The 19,174-nt window shown below is 41.2% G+C and overlaps 2 protein-coding genes across 5 annotated transcripts in view; one reads left to right on the top strand and one right to left on the bottom strand.

The window, feature by feature from the left end:
- Positions 1 to 7,318, top strand: part of LOC143291717 (uncharacterized) — a 22,272-nt gene extending 14,954 nt beyond the window's left edge. For all 3 annotated transcript variants that reach the window (XM_076601753.1, XM_076601755.1, XM_076601754.1), the window contains 2 exons: positions 1,930 to 2,037; positions 2,964 to 7,318. In XM_076601753.1, the coding sequence (XP_076457868.1) occupies positions 1,930 to 2,037; positions 2,964 to 3,266 (411 nt within the window). In that variant the 3' untranslated portion in view covers positions 3,267 to 7,318. The remainder of the gene's footprint in view (positions 1 to 1,929; positions 2,038 to 2,963) is intronic.
- Positions 7,319 to 9,918: 2,600 nt separating this feature from the next.
- Positions 9,919 to 19,174, bottom strand: part of LOC143291719 (uncharacterized) — a 32,269-nt gene continuing 23,013 nt past the window's right edge. The window contains exons 8-12 of one of the 2 annotated variants that reach the window (XM_076601756.1): positions 17,100 to 17,223; positions 16,326 to 16,373; positions 15,937 to 16,080; positions 12,634 to 12,895; positions 9,919 to 12,566 (exon numbers count right to left, since the gene is read on the bottom strand). In XM_076601756.1, coding sequence (XP_076457871.1) covers positions 12,442 to 12,566; positions 12,634 to 12,895; positions 15,937 to 16,080; positions 16,326 to 16,373; positions 17,100 to 17,223 — 703 coding nt within the window. In that variant the 3' untranslated portion in view covers positions 9,919 to 12,441. Of the gene's footprint in view, positions 12,896 to 15,936; positions 16,081 to 16,325; positions 16,374 to 17,099; positions 17,224 to 19,174 lie in introns of both variants that reach the window. The other variant, XM_076601757.1, reaches the window with a different exon arrangement.

Here is a 19,174-nt window from a genome sequence, read left to right on the forward strand (position 1 = left end):
GGGGGCAGGGGATGGGATGAGAGATAAACAACTTTTTTCTGATCAGGTTCAGTGTGTACTTCAGTGGGGTGGGGTGGGGGTGGGGGCGAGAGAGAAACAACTTCTTTATCAGGTACAGACAGTGTGTACTTGGGCAGGGGTGAGTGGGGTGAAAGGGGTGGGTTGACACACAGTGTGTACTTCCTCTTCGTTTAGGGGGTGGAACTCACACGTTCGCTCGTATGTACACGAGTTGTCTTTGTACGTGTACGACCGTTTTTCCCCGTGATGTATTTTTATTTTTATTTCTTTTTATCACAACAGATTTCTCTGTGTGAAATTCGGGCTGCTCTCCCCAGGGAGTGTGTGTCGCTACACGACACCGCCACCCATTAAAAAAAAATCCTGCGTGCAGTTTAATTTCTTTTTCCTATTGTAGTGGATTTTTCTACAGACTTTTGTCAGGAACAACCCTTTTCTTGCCGTGGGTTCTTTTATGTGCACTAAGTGAATGCTGCACACGGGACCTCGGTTTAACGTCTCATCCGAATGACTAGCGTCCAGACCACCACTCAAGGTCTAGTGGAGGGGGAGAATATATCAGCGGCTGAGCTGTGATTCGAACCAGCGCACTCAGATTCTCTCGCTTCCAAGGCAGACGCGTTACCTCTAGGCCGTCACTCCACTGCGTAGGCAGCCATACTCCGTTTTCGGGGGTGTGCATGCTGGGTATGTTCTTGTTTCCAAACCCACTGAATGCTGACATTCATTACAGGATCTTTAAAGTGCGTATTTGATTTTTTGCTTGCCTGTACACACGAAGGGGTTTCAGGCACAATCAGGTCTGCTCACATGTTGACCCGGGAGATCGGAAGAATCTCTACCCTTTACCCACCGGGCGCCGTTACCGAGATTCGAACCCGAGACCCTCAGACTGAAAGTCCAACACTTTAACCACTTGGCCATTGCACCCATCAGTGTGTACTTGTGGGGTGGAAGGGTGTGGGGTCAGAGAGAAACTACTTCATCAGGTACAGACAGTGTGTATTTCTATTCTTCTTCGTTCTTTCATTATTTATTTATTATCATTATTATTATTATTAATTATTTATTTTATTATTTTTTAGAAAAATATATTATCATTATTTATTTATTTATTTATTTATTTTATTTTTATTTTTTTCTCAAGGCCTGACAAAACGCGTTGGGTTACGCTGCTGGTCAGGCATCTGCTTGGCAGATGTGGTGTAGCGTATATGGATTTGTCTGAACGCAGTGACGCCTCCTTGAGCTACTGAAACTGAAAATGAAACTCTTTCATTCGTTCACACGTATGTACATGAGTGGGCTTTTACGTGTGGGGTGGGGTGAGAGAAACGACTTCTTTATCAGCTACAGACAGTGTGTACTTGGACAATGAGGGTGGGGTGGAGGGGTAGGGGTGAGAGAGAAACGACTTCTTTATCAGCTACAGACAGTGTGTACTTCAAAAGGGGGGAGGCGGGAGGGGGGCGGAAGGATTGGTGTGAGAGAAAAACTACTTCTTCACTTGTCTAAGCCTCTGAAGAACTGGGACGTTTCCAGTCATTGGCTTTGATGTGTGAAAAGCATTGGTATGTGTGAAAGGAGGATTGTTGTAATGATGATGGTGAAGGTGGCTGTGGTGGTGATGGTGGTGATGTTTGTGTGTGTGTGTGTGTGTGTGTGTGTGTGTGCGCGCGCGCGCGTGCACGTGCATGTGTAAGTGTATGTGTGTGTGTGAGTGTGTGTTCGTGCGTGCGTGTGTGTGTTTGTGTGCGTGTGTGTGCGTGCATGTGTGTGTGTGTGTGTGTGTGTGTGTGTGCATGTGTGTGTGTGTGTGTGTGTGTGTGTGTGTGTGTGCGCGCACCCCATTATGCATCACACTGCACTAATTGTCCTCAACCCTGACTGGAGCCGTGCTGGTTACAGGAACAGAAGTCGTCTGGTTCTCCACAAACTGCAGCGCCGTCCACAGAGGACGAGGATTGGTGTGACGTTAAAGCTGAACACGTGGAGGCTTCCATTCCTTTGTTGACGGTGAGCTATACTTAGTGGTGTGCCTTAGAAGGGCATAACAACAACAACAATCATCATCATCATAATGATCATTTTTCTTCTTATTATTATTATTATAACAATGATGATGACGATGGTGATGATGATCGTGATGATGAGTAGAAACCGGATGATGTCTTTCCTAATGGACCATCTTTTTATATCAAATAGTGTGGGGGTGTGGATGGGAGGGGGGCAGGGGAGGCATGAACACACGTAAGTGTTTACACCTCGAAACATAGTTAAATCCTTTTTTTTTTCTTTTTTTTTTACATAACAACTCCATTAAAATAACAACCTTCTACACTGATTTGAAATATGCAGAACACACAAACTGTTGGAATATATTCAAAAGTCTTTTTCATAAAACTTATATCGGTTGCGAAATACTTGGAAACGGTCATGTTTTTTTGTTGTTGTTTTTTTGTTTATTATATTGTTGTTGTTTTTGTTGAACACCTGGTATCGTCGATTAGCGGAGAACAAAATGTTTCTAATCAGCGTCTTATGTTCCTGTGTACAGGTTGGTGTGGAATGTGTAATGTCCCGAAGTTGTGTGCCTTCATGTTTGTTACTGAGCCAGATATACTGTTCTCGTTCTGTGTTTACTGTGGACAGTGCTCATTGTCTGTTTTGATCAAAGCCCAGTAAGCAGGTGTGTCTTGAGATCACGTGGGGTTTCATGGAGGTAAGGCTGGGAACTAAAGGATGATGACGACGATGACGATAGTGGTGATAACAATGACTGGTGGTGATGACTCTGATGATGACGATGGTGAGAGTGAGGGTGAATAAAGCTGGTGATGTGGTCTTGTGAACAGCAGGAATGGTGCTGATAAAAGGTGTCTTATCAGTTGAAGTAACACCTATAATTCTCGCCTTTTGTTAATTATATCACTTCTGTGCAGGGGGGACCGGGACATTCGGCTTCAAGTGAAGAGCATGGACCTGGTGGTGAAAGCAAGCAGCAAAGGTCTGATAAAGGATCTAAAAAGGGACATGAAAATGCGGACAAGAAAGCTATGAAGGAGAAACAAGAAGCGGAAAAGAAAGCTAAAAAGGAGAGAGAAGAAGCGGAAAAGAAAGCTAAAAAGGAGAGAGAAGAAGCAGAAAAGAAAGCTAAAAAGGAGAGAGAAGAAGCGGAAAAGAAAGCTAAAAAGGAAAAAGATAAAGCGGAAAAGAAAGCTAAAGATGGGGAACAGAAGAAGTGAAAGAATGAGAGAAAAGAGCTAAAGGGCTGACACAACACATAGAACCAAGTACTAAGGAAGGAGAAAGAAAAAGACAGTTTGTTGTTCAAGAAAAAAGAGAGAAAGAGACAGGAATGAGAGCTGAAGATTTTTGTGTCGGTTTTTTTTTTGTGTTGTTGTTGTTGTTGATGATGTTTTAATTTGAGAAACATTAACAATCACTGTGTTGTAAAGACAGCTACTTTCTGAATCTTCCACTTGAGTATTGCATTGCTTTGTGTTTTGTAAGGCCAGGAAATGTTCCTTTTATATACAAGTATGCTGATACTGCATTTTTCAACTTTACATCAACAGGCGTACATTTTCGCAAGAAGTATCAATACAAACGTTTTACACAAACATACTGTCATATTTTCAGTTATTTTCAGTTGGTACATGGTGCATATTTTACCATTAGTTACTCTTTCAAACTACGCCAAAGAAGTTTTGACTGCTCGCATCTTCAGAATGATTGTGTGCTCAGATACGCTTTTAGTTAACACACACCTTAGGAAATATATTATTTTACAAGTCCTATTTCTAACACAATTTTAATTGCATGGATTTTGTGTCACATACGTATACGGTGCCAGCTGAACTTTTTCTTCATGTGATATCTGCTTTCAGTTTTTCCAGGCTAGTTTAGATAAGAGTTTTGTTTGAGGTCAGAATGTTATAGAATAATCCAGATCCTTTTGATACTGAACAGGTCGTACTGCAGGTATAGTGTGTACAATTGCTTAGCATGCCCAATGTTGTTGTATGTATGCTTTGATGGATATTTTCCAACTATGAATTATATTAAACACACATTCCTACCGTGTTTACTGTTGAATTAGTCTTGTGTAGGAAACGTCCTCTCACTTGTTCAAACAAAAGGACAATGCAGCAAGTGCCCTGATTAATTAACGTTTTTAATGCACCAGTTTAGTTCCAGTTTCAATAGTTTCGTTAGAATATATCGGTACTTCATTGAAATTGTTTTGTGAAGTTGGCATTATCCAAGAATGAAGAACTATCTAGGCCATAATTCATGATGTCATCACAGAAAACTCAGTTATGGATGTTTCTACCAAATCCACATCATGAATATATTGATGAGCTGCAGAAGGCATGTTTTAAATTCATTTGGAACAAAAAAACAGGATCGAATAAGTAGAAAAACAGTAATTAAAAGTACAAGAAGGGCGGATTAGGAACGTTTGACATCAAGCAATTTATTAAAGGTCTTAAACTGAGCTGGCTACGCAAATTAAAGTTTTAAACCTAAATGGACATCAATAATAAAAGCAATCAATCCCATTATTGAAGATACTGATAGATATGGACCCTGTCTACCGTTACCTGATGACAAGAATAAGTTCTGGATTTATGTTTTCCAAGCCTTCAAAGAATTTTGTCAGAAGGTCCCACTATCAAACAGTTAAGAAGTTTTAGCAGAACCAATCTTTCTGAACTAAAACATAAAAATTGGAAATAAGATTTTATAATACAGAAATAGGATAGAAAAGAAGGTTGGAATATTTCTCATCTAGTGCATGGGGACAGTAGTTTCCTTTCCTATGGCGATTTTAGTCAAAAGCATGGAAATATAGCAAATTTTCTTACTTTAAATGGTTGCATAAGGTCAGTTAGAAATTATATATATATATATATATATATATATATATATATATATATATATATATATATATATAAATGAACATTGAAATTGATAATGACAGTGTTTCACAGACGAGACAACCATTACAAATGACATATTCTGTGAAAAAAGTAACAAACGTTTATTACAACACTTTAGTTAAAAACAATATGACCCCTAAATGCTGTAACAAATGGACCAATTTCTTGCAAACTACACAGAATAAGTGATGTAAACTTAAAATGGTTTCAAATGAGAATAGTTCATAGGATTATTGCAACAAACAGATCACTGAAACAGATGAATATCTCTGATGATGATAAATGTAGCATCTGTGATCACATCCAGATGGAGATGTGAGATTGTGCAGAGATTTTGGCCTGTTTTCCAAACTGACATTAATAACAAATGCAATAATGTATACAATGCCCATTTATGTGAAGAACTGGTTTTATTTGGAAACACACATTTGCCACAGATGACATTTTTGATTGTATTAATATACTTGCCAAAAACGTTTTGTACAGATGCAAATTCAATAAACAACCACCACAACTCAATGCATTTAAAACACAGCTCATATACAAACACAAAATCGAAGAACATGCATCTTATATACTGATGAAACATCATGCTTTCCGTACAAAGTGGAACAGTTACCTTCCAATTATGGAAACTGTTACCTAATCACAATTTTGCCTGTTCCATAGTTACCATTCTGTATAATAGTCCTTATTTGTACTGGCAGGTTTTTCATTTATTTATTTATTTATTCATGTTTATTCTATTTTTATTTTATTATTATTATTATTATTATTATTATTATTATTATTATTTTGTTATCGTTGTTTGTCTTTACAATGTGATTAATCATAAGCTTTCTTTTCCAATAATGTAGAAGTGGTATACTCATTGCTCTTTATTATGGTATTACAATGCCACCACGCACTTTCGCCTCATCCCTGACGCCATTACTGTAATAGTTGACATAACTGATGATATTGCCATGTTACAACTGGTCTCTTTATTATCAATGTCATCTTAAATCATCATCACTACTGCAATCAATAATGTGTAAACATTGATTGAATGATTGGACAAGTTTTTGTTGTTGTTGTTGTTGTTTGTTTGTTTGTTTTTGTGTTGTTGTTGTTTTTTTGTGGGTTTTTTTTTCGTTTTGTTTTTGTTTTTGTTGTTGTTGGATGTCGTTGTTGCTGCTTTTCATATTTTACTTTTGATCATGTCTTGTTTTTTCTTTATAGTGAATGCTGCTGTTCGTTTTATACTGTTTGTTCATACTGTTCTCTGTATTGTATACATGTCTTTGCAAATGTTATATATATATTTTTTTAAGTTTAAAAAAAGAGAGAGAAAGTTATAAACCAATATGGATCGGACTGCATTTCCCTCAGTAATTTTCCAAGAAGCATTCAAACGAGAAATGACTTTCAAAATCCACAACAGTATGTGATGCATATCAAATGGTATAACTATCGTAATTGATGATAAATTAGTATTATCGTAGACATTCTGATAATGTCGGGCACTAGAATGATGCTACAAATAACACTGCGAATTTCCACACGTTTGATGCATGGGTAACACTTTCTAATGAATATTATGAATAATAAAACGAGCGAATGTACATGTCATTCTACTTTACTGAAAAGGTCCACCAGAATGTTGCTTGCATTGTCTGATTCAGTTTAATCAGCAATTACTGACAAAATGTTTAGCCAAAAGAAAACCATAATTGAATATCAATTTAATGTTCGACTTTAAAATGCAATACAAAATGTATCAATAGGAGAAAAAAAAATTCGTCTACAATATCTCTAATCAAAAATGAGTTTGCTTGCACAGTTCATGAAGTGCTCCATATTGCTCCAAACTTTGAATTTGTGCCTGGAGACAGCAAACTATTTGTGAAGTGCAAAAAATAAACCTAGGAATTTTTTTTTAAAGCTTGCATTATTTCAGCATTTCTTTCCGATTGAAGACAATGGTAACCTCGCTCTGCTAAAATGTTACTGTCGTTTCTGTCCACCATTCAATATAAATTCCCTTCGAAAACGTAGTTCCTTCGCAATGACTGCAATGGATGTTCAGGTTATTTCTTCTTCTTTTTTTCTTTAATGACAAAGAAAGATGAACCTACAAATCTGATTTTGCTTTCTGCTTTACTGTGCGCTGTTTATGGTAGGTAACAACTGCTCATTTCTAAAATATGACTCGGTAATGTACTAATCACAATAGAGCGGACGATGCAAATACGCCCTTATTTTATCCAAGGATTTTTTGTGTGTGCTTTGCTTGTTTTATTACTAAATAAATGCGCGTGTGTTATTTTGACACTTCATTCGAAATCCAAGAATAAAAATTTCATTATCGATTCGTGTGTGTGTGTGTGTGTGTGTGTGTGTGTGTGTGTGTGTGTGTGTGTGTGCGTGCGTGCTTGTGTGTGTAAGTTTGTGTGTGTGTGTGTGTGCGCGTGACCATGCTTGCAGAACACGTCAGAATGAGTTGCAACACAATTACCTCTCACAACACCTCATCAAGTGTCACGTTTGTAGCTCAAAAGAATTTTTTTGTTCCCAACTGGTGTTTTGGGGTTATCAATAAATAGCACAAAGAAAATAATGTACGAAATGTATAGACATCACACAGACATCACCTTCATGCATCAATAATACGTCTCAAAAAAACAACTGCAGCCTGAAGAGACGTAAAAAACAACAAAAACAAAACAACAACAACAACAACAAAACCAACACACACACACACACACACACACACACACACACACACACACACATAAACACACACACACTAGTTGTTTATAGTTGTTTATATATATATATATATACATATATATATTGTGTGTGTGTGTGTGTGTGTTTGTGTGTGTGTGTGTGCGCGCGCATGTGCGCGCGCGCGCGACTTTTTGTTACTTCGCAACAGCTGATACTAATAATTGTAAACATAGATTTAAGGCCAATAGTCAGTTTAGCACTCATGCAAAGTCATACATATTATAGGAATGGAAAAATGTAATGAAGTCTGACAGCAGTATTTCTCTTTGCACTTGTAAATGCATGGATTTTAACGCCGTGGCCAACTGCACGTGAAATAGACACTGAGGGATGCCGTAGTGAAGCATTTTGAATGTAACACACCTGTCTACAAAGGAAGGGTACTGCCGATTAACCATACAATCCACGTTCTGAAAGTAAAGGTTTAAAGACCGTCACACTGAATGCTTCCTTGTTTGTATGATTGTTTCCTTGTTCGTGGGTATCTGTTTGTGTCTGTACAAACAAGACACCACAACATCAGTTGTGACTGAAATTGGAGTCAGTCAACTACAACATCAACTAATGATGTGTGGCACGAATGGTTCTAAAGGCAGGCAGAATATATATATATATATATATATATATATATATGAAAATAATGTGAAATGTGCTGGTGTGCTTTTCTAATGCTTTCGAAAGAATCAATACAAGAGAAAGTGGCCTAAACTTTGAAGGATCTGAGACATCCACTCATTAGCAAAGACAGACATAGATTTCTTTTTTAAAGCATTTGTGTGCAAAGAGAACCGTCAGAAACACTTAAAGACAGCACCCAGGGTGAATTTCTCTGCCATGGTGACCAGACCACAATTCACTTTGCACAAAGTTCTTGGATTAGGCAGTGGTCCTCCAGCCTTGAGACCCCCTCCGAATGCAGAATGATCACGATGCTGGTGACTAGATTTTCCGAGGACATCAACATTGGTGATGTAGCCATTCCAGTGTATCCTCAGGGTGTTCAGAGGCAGCGTTGGTGGATTCTCTCCTGAAAGCGGATTAACTGCGGAAGATGACCCACCACTCAGAGCCGTAAGGGAGGGTGGTCAGCTCCACGGTTCTGAAGACGTTGATCTTGGTCTCAGTTGTGAGGTGGTTGTTGTTTCACACACAGCTGTGGAGCCTTCTAAAGCCACTGTTCACTTCAGTCTGTCTGCCGTCCACTGCCTTGTCAATTCATGAGTCAGTGGAGATAAAGCTCTGGAGATAGCAGAGCTGCTGGACAGTGTTCAGTTTTGACTTCTTTGTGGCGTTACTTGGTGGGTTCTGCTCCTTGAGGCTGGTGGGGGAGGGAGAGTGTGGACTTCAGGTTTCTTCAGAGTGTTTCCAAGATGAAAGAGGTCAGCAGCGTCTGCAATGCATGGAGTAATACGCTGCAAAGACCTTTCAGTGTGTAATACTGGAGTAGCATTGTAAGTAAACGTATGGGTCAGTCTCCACAAGGTCTTAACATGGGTTTGCAGTCAATGCAGGCTAAAGACGATTTCGTGCGGAAGAGGATTTTATCTCTTTCTACTTCATCCTAGACGTGAGTGTCGTGTTCTAGCACCATACAGAAAAAAAGGAAAACGTTGTATTAACTTTAACTTCCTTGGAAAGGCTGTGTGAGTCACCACCACATCTGACATGGCTGAGATGACCATGGTAAGGAACTTCGCTGGACGCCCAGCTTTCCTGCTTACCGTGTTGCTTGGCTGTGTCAACAATTGGTTAACACATTACTTTAAATCTTCTTTACCACTCTGCTCGGTCCTCGGATATAAAGCGAGAACTGGTCGTAAAGATCCATATCTACATCAACATAGGGACCAGTCTGGTGTGTGTGTGTGTGTGTGTGTGTGTGTGTGTGTGTGTGTGTGTGCGTGCGTGAGTGTGTGTTTGAAGAAGAAAAGGGGCATGCACAATGATATATACACCCTGATAAAACACACGCGCACGCGCGCGCGGATACACACCCGCACACACACGTGATCGTACACACATGCGCACACAGAGTGATAATAAAATCTAATAAAACGTAACGCAACACACTCGCACACACACATGTATACACAAGCACGCACGTAAACACACATGCACACACACACATGCGCGCACGCACCCAGTAGCTCGCAGGCGTACACACACACACACACTGGAATCGAGAATCAATACAATTTAATTCCGTTTTTTTCTTAATCAAAAGTCAAAGTAAAACGTACACGTACATCTGCTAACAAATAAGTAAAAAAGCTGTAGAAGCCTCGTCAAGCATGAAGCAAGGCCTTCGTGGTTCACGTGTGAATTTTGCTGATTTTTAACAAAAAGGAAAAAAAAAAGCGAAAGCGAAACATGGGTACATGGGGGTGGGTTGGGAGAAAATTGAGGGTAATTGAGCAAGGTGGGAAAGGGAGGGGTGGGTTCGGGTGTTACCAGTACTTACTATAATTCCAAAACACATATTTGCTCGCCGTCTCAAACGAATACATGTCGAACCAAAAGTTATTTTTTGAGAGCGGATGATTTCCATCGAAAGTTTTGTTTTGCGATCCTAACATGAACCTCGACCAAAGTTTCAATATTCCCCTGCCTTCATCATGACCTTCAGGGTTCAACAAATCATACTAAACTCTCCAAACATATGCAGATTTTTGGTAATCTCCCTTTTTCGGTTTCTTTCTCACGAATTGAAAATTTGCTTGCTGCAATAAAGATGCACAAAAAATATGGTCTTAAAATCACAAAATATCCAAATGTCAATCTGGTAATGAACTTGGAACTACCTATGAAAATCTTGTAGATCTGGAGGCTTAACGATATAATCGGCTAGTGAGCCGTAAATACGGTCTAATCCGGACCGACAAACTATTTCAAGACAAAAATGAAGATGTCAAATTGTATCATGGACACTCATGCACACATACATAGTTTTACATTCATACATACATACATACATACATACATACATATATACATACATACATACACACAGGCAAAGAGACAACCAAATTAAGATTACTACATAATTTTAGCTTATACACATGAGCCACTGAGGGCGCGAAAGATAAATTAACAAAAGCATCATCAACAACGAGCAGAAAAAATAAGCCAAATTTTTATGAAAAAGTCAAAATAACACACATGTGCACACCAGGAAGAACAAAGAATTGACCGTAACATGTACGCGTATTGTCACTGCCTGTTGTATAACCGTAAACAGAAATAAATCAAAAACAGCATCATCAGCAATGAACAGGAAAGAGAAAGCAAAACGATAAACGTATACAGATTCCTGATGCTGTACTTCATTTACCAAAGCTTGAGCAGACTACACAAAATCACTTGTTCATATTCGTTCCAACATATACACTGTACATTTTGGAACAAAATTGTCCCCCAAGTTATTCAAAGCAGCTAACATGATCAATTATGTATTTTAGAAGAAAGCTTTTATATGCTGTGAGAAACGGCAGTCATATCTTGATAGGTGTTGGTCTCCACATGAAATTGTCCAAAATCGGATATAAATGTTTAAAACGATGCAAGCTTAAAACACTTTCCTCCATTTAACAATAGACTGAATGGTGACAAATCCACATGCAACAAATACATAACATCACAATATGCATTTTAAAGTTTCCAAATAACGTATTCCGAAATAAAATATTTCAAAAGCAATGGACTGTTCACAAACTCCTGTTTATCAAAAGTAGAAACCATGTGCTCTGTAGGTTAAATAGTTAAAAGTTCTGGGTCCCTTTGCCTTCAACGTCCATCTGGGTAGTGAGATTATATCCGCTTATCCATCTATGTCCATTATTGTTACAATTCAAGCACTATTTACATACAAATAATAAATTGTCTTTTCACAAATAAAACCATATCGCCAGTATAAAAATACACCCATATATTACAAAAATCAGTATTCATATACTCAATATCGTACATTCCTTTTAATGTATTCACATAATACCACTTATTCCACGAAACAACCTGAATGGATTAAACAACAAAGCCGGATCTGAAGCACTTGATTAAGGATGGAACAAATTTGGGGCATCTCATGGCACCGAAAACTGACACATTCTGAAACCAATCTGAAATCTCTAATGTTGTGGACAGTGTCCGTGTGGGGAGGAGGGGAGAGGGTGTGTGGTACTGACACGTGACCAGAAAGCTATACAAACGAAAACTTTGATGACAGAACATAGGAGACATGAGGGAAAGTTAAGTCAGTCACACTGGCAGAAATGGTGTGCACTGGGCATTTACACAGAGCAAAATCAGAAAAAAAGCAAAGCAAAATCAGAAAAAAGCAAAGTAAAATCAGAAAAAAGCAAAGTAAAATCAGTAATTAGATATATACATCAATGATGTTCCTCTGAGCACTGCAGACACTAATTCCCTACAGATGCCAAACAACAGCTAAGCCAATTTCCTGTGACATCAACACTTCTAGACCACATAATTCATTTTCACAACTGAAAACGCTATCATATCATTGGGTATCAAAGTCTACAACATTCATTTCGAACTAAAGAATGAAACAACACATAAAATTTATCAAATAAAATCACACACACACACACACACACACACACACACACACACACACACACACACACATTCTTTGTTACCATTACAAGAGTGACATATAGGTCTGTCAGCTGTGAGGGTTAACATTCTAAACAACAGTGGTCTCTAAAGCATATTTTCCCGTCTCTTCAAGTGTTTTCGCTTCTTCAGCTTCTGCAGCTTTTTTTCCCAATTCATCAGCTTTCGATTCCGCATCTGCAGCTTCTTTTTCCAATTTTGATACTTTGTTCTCATCCTTACCCTGACTTTTTGCGTCTTCAGCTTTCTTTCTCGCTTCGTCATTTTGTTACTTTGTTCTCATCCTTACCCTGACTTTTTGCGTCTTCAGCTTTCTTTCTCGCTTCTTCAGCTTTCTTCCTCGCTTCTTCAGCTTTCTTCCTCGCTTCTCCAGCTTGCTTTCTTGCCTTTTCAGCTTTCTTTTTCGCTTCTTTGGCTTCTTTGGTGATCTCTTTCGAAGAGCGTGTCAGCTGTTTCCCTGTTTCATCCCTCTTCTCCTCTTCGTCTTTTCTTTCTTCTCTCAACTGTGATCCTCGTGGTTCATCCTGCACACAGGCTGTCTTTATGAGGGGACATCATCATCACCAACACCACCTTCATCGTTATTATCTTCATCATCACCACCACCATTATCAACATTATCATCATCATCATTATCATTATCACCACCACCACCACCAGTTGCAGCAGTATCTACATCCTCACCACAACCACCACCTCACCACCACTGCCACCATCCCACCACCACCACCAACACCACTTGCATGGTCATCATCAACTTCTTCTTCTTCCTCCTCCTCCTCTTCTATTTCGTATACGCATCATTGTCGTCGTTGTCGTCGTTGTCGTCGTTGTCGTCATCAGCCAAAGAACATGTGAACTGTAGCAGGAACAGAGCAACAACTGCACTGACAATAACAAAACCTGAAAATTGTGTTCCAGTGTGTGTGTGTGTGTGTGTGTGTGTGTGTGTGTGTGTGTGTGTGTGTGTGTGTGTGTGTGTGTGTGAAACTTGAAACTTTGTGTGTGTCTTTGTGTGTGCGCAGTCATGGTCGCAGCCACCACCACCACCGCAACCACTGCCGCTGCTGCTACTACCAACCACCAACCACTATTACTACCACTACTAGCAAACTATCACAACCAAAATGAAATAGCAAAATAAACATCGTGCCGACAGTCTCAATCTGGGTACATGCATATGTTTTTCCCCATCAGTCATCAGGAAAACTCTCATTTCATTTCATCATCTCTCTGACAGTACACCAGACCATCCCTCAAGGTCTTGTGGAGGAGGAAATAAAGACAAACAAGGGAAATGAAAACCCAGGTGCTTGTGTGAATGGACCCCGGGTCCCCAGCTTCCCAGTGTGGCTCTCTGTCCACTTGGCCACCACACCACAAAGAACACAGGCCTGCTTGCTGAGTCTGCACAGCCAGCATCAACTGTCAGCTGTGACCTGTTCCAGTCACGCTCTGCCTGACCAACTTGGGTCAGGTGGTGTTGGTTCCCATTCATTGTGCCTGCACGTCAGTGACAAGGACAGGTGGTGTGGGGCTGAACGTCTGCTGCACACCTGTGCCACCTGGACAGTTGGGTCAGTTACTGAGTGGCAAGGAATAACAAAAAAACATCTGTCAATGCCACGAAAACTCCTGGATTTGTGGAAAACTGTGCGATCCTATGCACATATAAACACTGTGACTGGTAAACTTGCATGACTGTGTCAGGTGCAGTGTGATGAATGCTGAGAAGGAAGGTCAGAAATTCTCTGCTCTCATTCATCGTAAAACGTAGCCACGTAGATAATGACAAGCCATGACAGTTATTGGCTGAATGCTACAGAACCTGTCATCCGCTGTTAGCCTTTGCAGTCAGGTGACGGGAAGGACACGGGTTTGAGACAAAGAGGGCTCTAGCTTCACCTGTGTCTGGCGTCAGTTCAGAGATATGTGCTATTGGAAAGTTCTCGACCACACTGTCGACAGCCGTCCACCTCAAGGATGTAAGACGTCTGTTGGGAGTGTTGCTCAAATTTCATGACCTATGATGCAGGTAGGTAAATCGTTCCGCGTACAATATGAAAGTTAGTGTAAAAATACAGTCTTGTCATTTAGTCCTAAAGCTAAATGGACCTCCATAGCAGCATGCTCATTATTCTGATCAACAGTCTGTGTCCACTATACAGAAGAAAATAAAACGTGCCTTCGATTATGTGGCCATAAAGAACTGCCCCCATGATGACGCTAGTTTCCATTTCACTTCCACGTCCAGGCATGCAGTGCAGTGAGTTTCTGTCAGCCTTGGGTGTCAACAGATTCATGCTGGGACTGTCAGCGGAGCTATGATTTTTACTCAATGTAGAACCCTAACCCTCCTGTGTCTGGCTTGGTGATTTTGTTATTGCTGTCATCAGTAGGGCCTAGGGGTGGTGTGCTGTGGGCATTGATCAGACATTACTGAACAAGGTGTGGCATCCTTTTTCTTTCTTTCTCTCAAGACATAAGCACGTTTGGTTATGCTGCTGGCCAGGCATCGCTTAGCAGATGTGATTTGTCCGAACGCTGTGACGCCTACTTGAGTAACTGAACTGAACTGAACATGATCAAAGTGACTCAGCTGCAGAGCAGTCTCATCTAGTGCGTGGCCTCGTGGCAGACTAACACTGGTAGCTCCCTGCCATCCACCTTAACGGCAGCGAGACCACATCAGGTGGCAGAACAAAGTCCCCGACACGGAAGTCCTAGAACGAGCTGGCTTCTGCAGCGTCTACACCCTCCTTAGAAAGACCAAGCCAGGTGGGCTGGACATTGGTCAGAATGCCAGACAGTCGATAGCCTAAGCAGCTGCTGTACGGAGAACCGTGTCAGAGCAAGAGCTCAGTTGGAGGGCAGAAGAAACGCTACCAAGACTGCCTCGAAGCGTCCCTCAAAGACCTGGGCGTTAACATCAACACGTGGGAGATGCTTGTTTTATACCATCCAGCTTTGTGCAGCAAGATCATCACAAGAGCCCATGCAGCTGAAGCCAGGTGCATCACCGAGGCGCAACAAAAGCGTGCTGTGCGCAAGGCCCGAGTAAATCCACTGCCATGAAAGCACCCACTCACTTGTGCTCCAGTTGGAGAGCTTTCAAGGCTGGATTGGCCTCGTCAGTCACCTCCAGACCCACAGCCACCGATTTTCCATCTGATATTTGAAACCATGGCCATCTTCGAATCCGAAGGACGAACATCACTAAGTTTTCGAATGTAAGGTTACAGTTACATTATATATGACCATACTATCCTTTATAATTTTTTTAAAAGTATGCCTGATTGTCGGTGTTAACGTTTATAGCTATGGTTTCGGTTTTCATCTTTTTTCTTTTTTATTTTTTTGCTCCCAACACTGTATTCATTTTCCTGTATACTCAGTTGTTTTTGTCTGTTCATATATTGTTCCCTTGCCAAGAGGACAGTATTGCCAAGTGTCAGTGTCAGTCTCTCCCCGCCCTCCACCCCCTGTCCCCCTCTCATCAATCGTACTCTCTTTCCTCACACACACACACACACACACACACACACACACACCAACAGACACTCACCATGATGAAGGAGGTCGTTGCAGAGGGCTTCACACTCCCCTTTGCAGGGAGTAACAGAGGCTGATCTAGTGTAGCTGTGTCCGTCAGATTTGGTTCACGGTCTGGTCCCTGTCTGTGGTGTGTGTCCCGTCCTCGTGGTGCGTTCTGTGAGGGGGAAATGAGAATGGTTTGACTGTGTTATCCTGGTATAAGTATTTTTGAATCGAGTTCTTTACGCACACTCTCTCTCTCTCTCTCTCTCTCTCTCTCTCTCTCTACACACACACACACACAGACACACACACACACACACACACACACGCACACACACACACACACACACACACACCACACACACACACACACACACAGAGGAGAGACAGACAGATCTATTGGAATGGCTTTGTAACCTTGTCACCAGGTTCTGGGTCACCATCCTTCACCCCCTCTCTCCATCCCTAGGAAAACAACAAAGACAGAAAAACAAACAGTATTAACATTTATTCAGCTGTGTGAAACAATTGTTTATGTTGTAATTTTTGTTGTTTGTTTTTTGTTTGTTGTGGGGCAGGGGTAGAAGGTTTCTAAAATTAAATGTTGTGTATCTAAATTATTTTGCGTATTATGTGGTCATCTGAATCAAATTGATGTTACTGCTGTTGTTTTTGGTGTTGTTGTTGTCGTTGGTGTTGTGTACGTGTGTCTGCGTGTGAGTGCGTGTGTATATATAATTATGTGTGCATGTGTATGTGTGCATAGAGAGAGAGAGAGAGAGAGAGTGAGTGTGTGTGTGTGTGTGTGTGTGTGTGTGTGTGTGTGTGTGTGTGTGTGTGTGTGTGTGTGTATGTTGAATTCAAAATTGATCTCAGGAATTCTCAAGAGGTAAGATACTCGAAAAAAGATAAAAACAGCTGAAGAATAAGAAGAAAAAAAAACAGGTGATGCATGAGATGAGATTAAGAAAACGTGTGCGTGTGTGTGTTTGTGCATTTATGTGTATGAATGTGTGTGCTTATGCACGTGTATGTCTGTGCGTGCATTTATGTGCATCTGTGAGAGAAAGAATAAGAGCAAGAGAGAACATGGAAACATCCCATAGTTCTCACAACCACATACTCAAAACCTATCATAACGCCCCATCGTTACGTTTCGGTCTGCCCTTCACTGTGCATGCCCATACATACCAGGTTGTAGAAGTACTGTGGCAAGCCCTCCGGGATTGCTGTTGCCCTAGGACTCTGTGGGTCATTTTCCATGGGATCCCCGACAGCTCCCGGCCACAACGCTCCCAGACGCCACTTCCGGATCCTGTCATAGCACAGGGAACAGACCATCACCACTGTGCTCCTTCCGTCCATTCATCTGTCTGCTTGTGTGTGCGGATCATTTCTTTTTCGATGCATTCATTCACACACACACACACACACACACACACACACACACACACACATATATATATATATATATATATATATATATATATATATATATAGAGAGAGAGAGAGAGAGAGAGAGAGAGAGAGAGATGTATATACACGCGCACTTACACTTACATACATACGTGCATACAAACCTCCGCGTGTACACACAAAACCAAACATCTACACATACATGCATACATACATACTGTTTCTGTTTCTCAATGAGGTGTCACTGCGTTCAGACGAATCCATGTACATTACACCACATCTGCCTGGCAGATATCCTGACAGCAGCATGATCCAATGCGCTTGCCAGGCTTTAAGTGCATGCACATTTTTCTGTGCACCAATCAGAATGGATTTCTTCTTTAGGATTTTGCCAGAGGAAAACACTTTCATTGCCCTTGGATTTTTTTCAGTGCGCCAAGTGCGTGCTGCACACGGGACCTCCGTTTATCGTTTCATCCGAATGACTAGACGCTCAGTTCTATTTTCCAGTGAAACTTGGGAGAAAGGCGAGAGCGGGATTCGAACCAACACCCTCATGGACACTACACTGGCATGTCCGATTTATAAAGCAGTCACCTCCTTCGCTTCATCAGTTTGTTCGAGTCAGTAACAACACTGACTCAAGATCTGCCAGATTTCCCAAAGATAACATAATGAACAAATAACTATAAACTAAATTGTAGACGATTTTGTTACTGAATCATTTGAAGAAATAACAGTAAACAGCTTGCTTACCTGTCTCGCTTTATATATAGGATCACACACACGATGATCACAGCTATGATGAGGAGAAGTACGATAATAACCAGGACAATAACCGCTGGGTCGCTGCCTTCCTCTTCAGGAGGTTGTCTTGCAAGACTGTTAAGGTCGTGTCTGTGTGTTGTTTCTGTCCCACCCATTCACAGCCCTCACCGTGTCAGTAGGCATTCCTGCCTCACCCATCCCGAACCTCAACACCCACCTGCCCACCCACCCCCTCCCCCCTCACACACACATACCGTGTCAGTGGTCATTCCTATCTCACCCATTTCCCCCAATCCTATCTCACCCATATCTGCCACCTGTTAAAACCACGTCATCGCAGGCAGTTCCTTCCTCGTCGCTCCTACCTCCTCACCATTGGGATGAAGTGAATATGGTCCATTCCTCCCTCAGAGTTCCTACCTCTACGCAGTGTGGGCCATTTCTTCATTAAAGTTCCTACCCGCAGACAACTTGGACCATTCCTTCCTACCCCCAGGGATTGTGGGTCATTCCTTCCTCAATGTTCCGACTTCCAGGTCCTGTGACCCGTTCCTTCCTCAGTGTTCCTTTCTCTCCAATACAGTGCTGGCCTTAGTGTTCCTATCTCTCCAATACAGTGCTGGCCTCAGTGTTCCTATCTCTCCAATACAGTGCTGGCCTTAGTGTTCCTATCTCTCGAATACAGTGTTGGCCTCAGTGTTCCTATCTCTCCAATACAGTGCTGGCCTTAGTGTTCCTATCTCTCGAATACAGTGTTGATCTCAGTGTTCCTTTCTCTCCAATACAGTGTTGGCCTCAGTGTTCCTATCTCCAATACAGTGTTGGCCTCAGTGTTCCTATCTCTCCAATACAGTGCTGGCCTCAGTGTTCCTATCTCCAATACAGTGTTGGCCTCAGTGTTCCTATCTCTCCAATACAGTGCTGGCCTCAGTGTTCCTATCTCTCGAATACAGTGTTGGCCTCAGTGTTCCTATCTCTCCAATACAGTGTTGGCCTCAGTGTTCCTATCTCTCCAATACAGTGTTGGCCTCAGTGTTCCTATCTCCAATACAGTGTTGGCCTCAGTGTTCCTATCTCTCCAA

This window comes from Babylonia areolata, chromosome 17 (genome assembly GCF_041734735.1).
Source record: "Babylonia areolata isolate BAREFJ2019XMU chromosome 17, ASM4173473v1, whole genome shotgun sequence".
Taxonomy (NCBI): domain Eukaryota; kingdom Metazoa; phylum Mollusca; class Gastropoda; order Neogastropoda; family Buccinidae; genus Babylonia; species Babylonia areolata.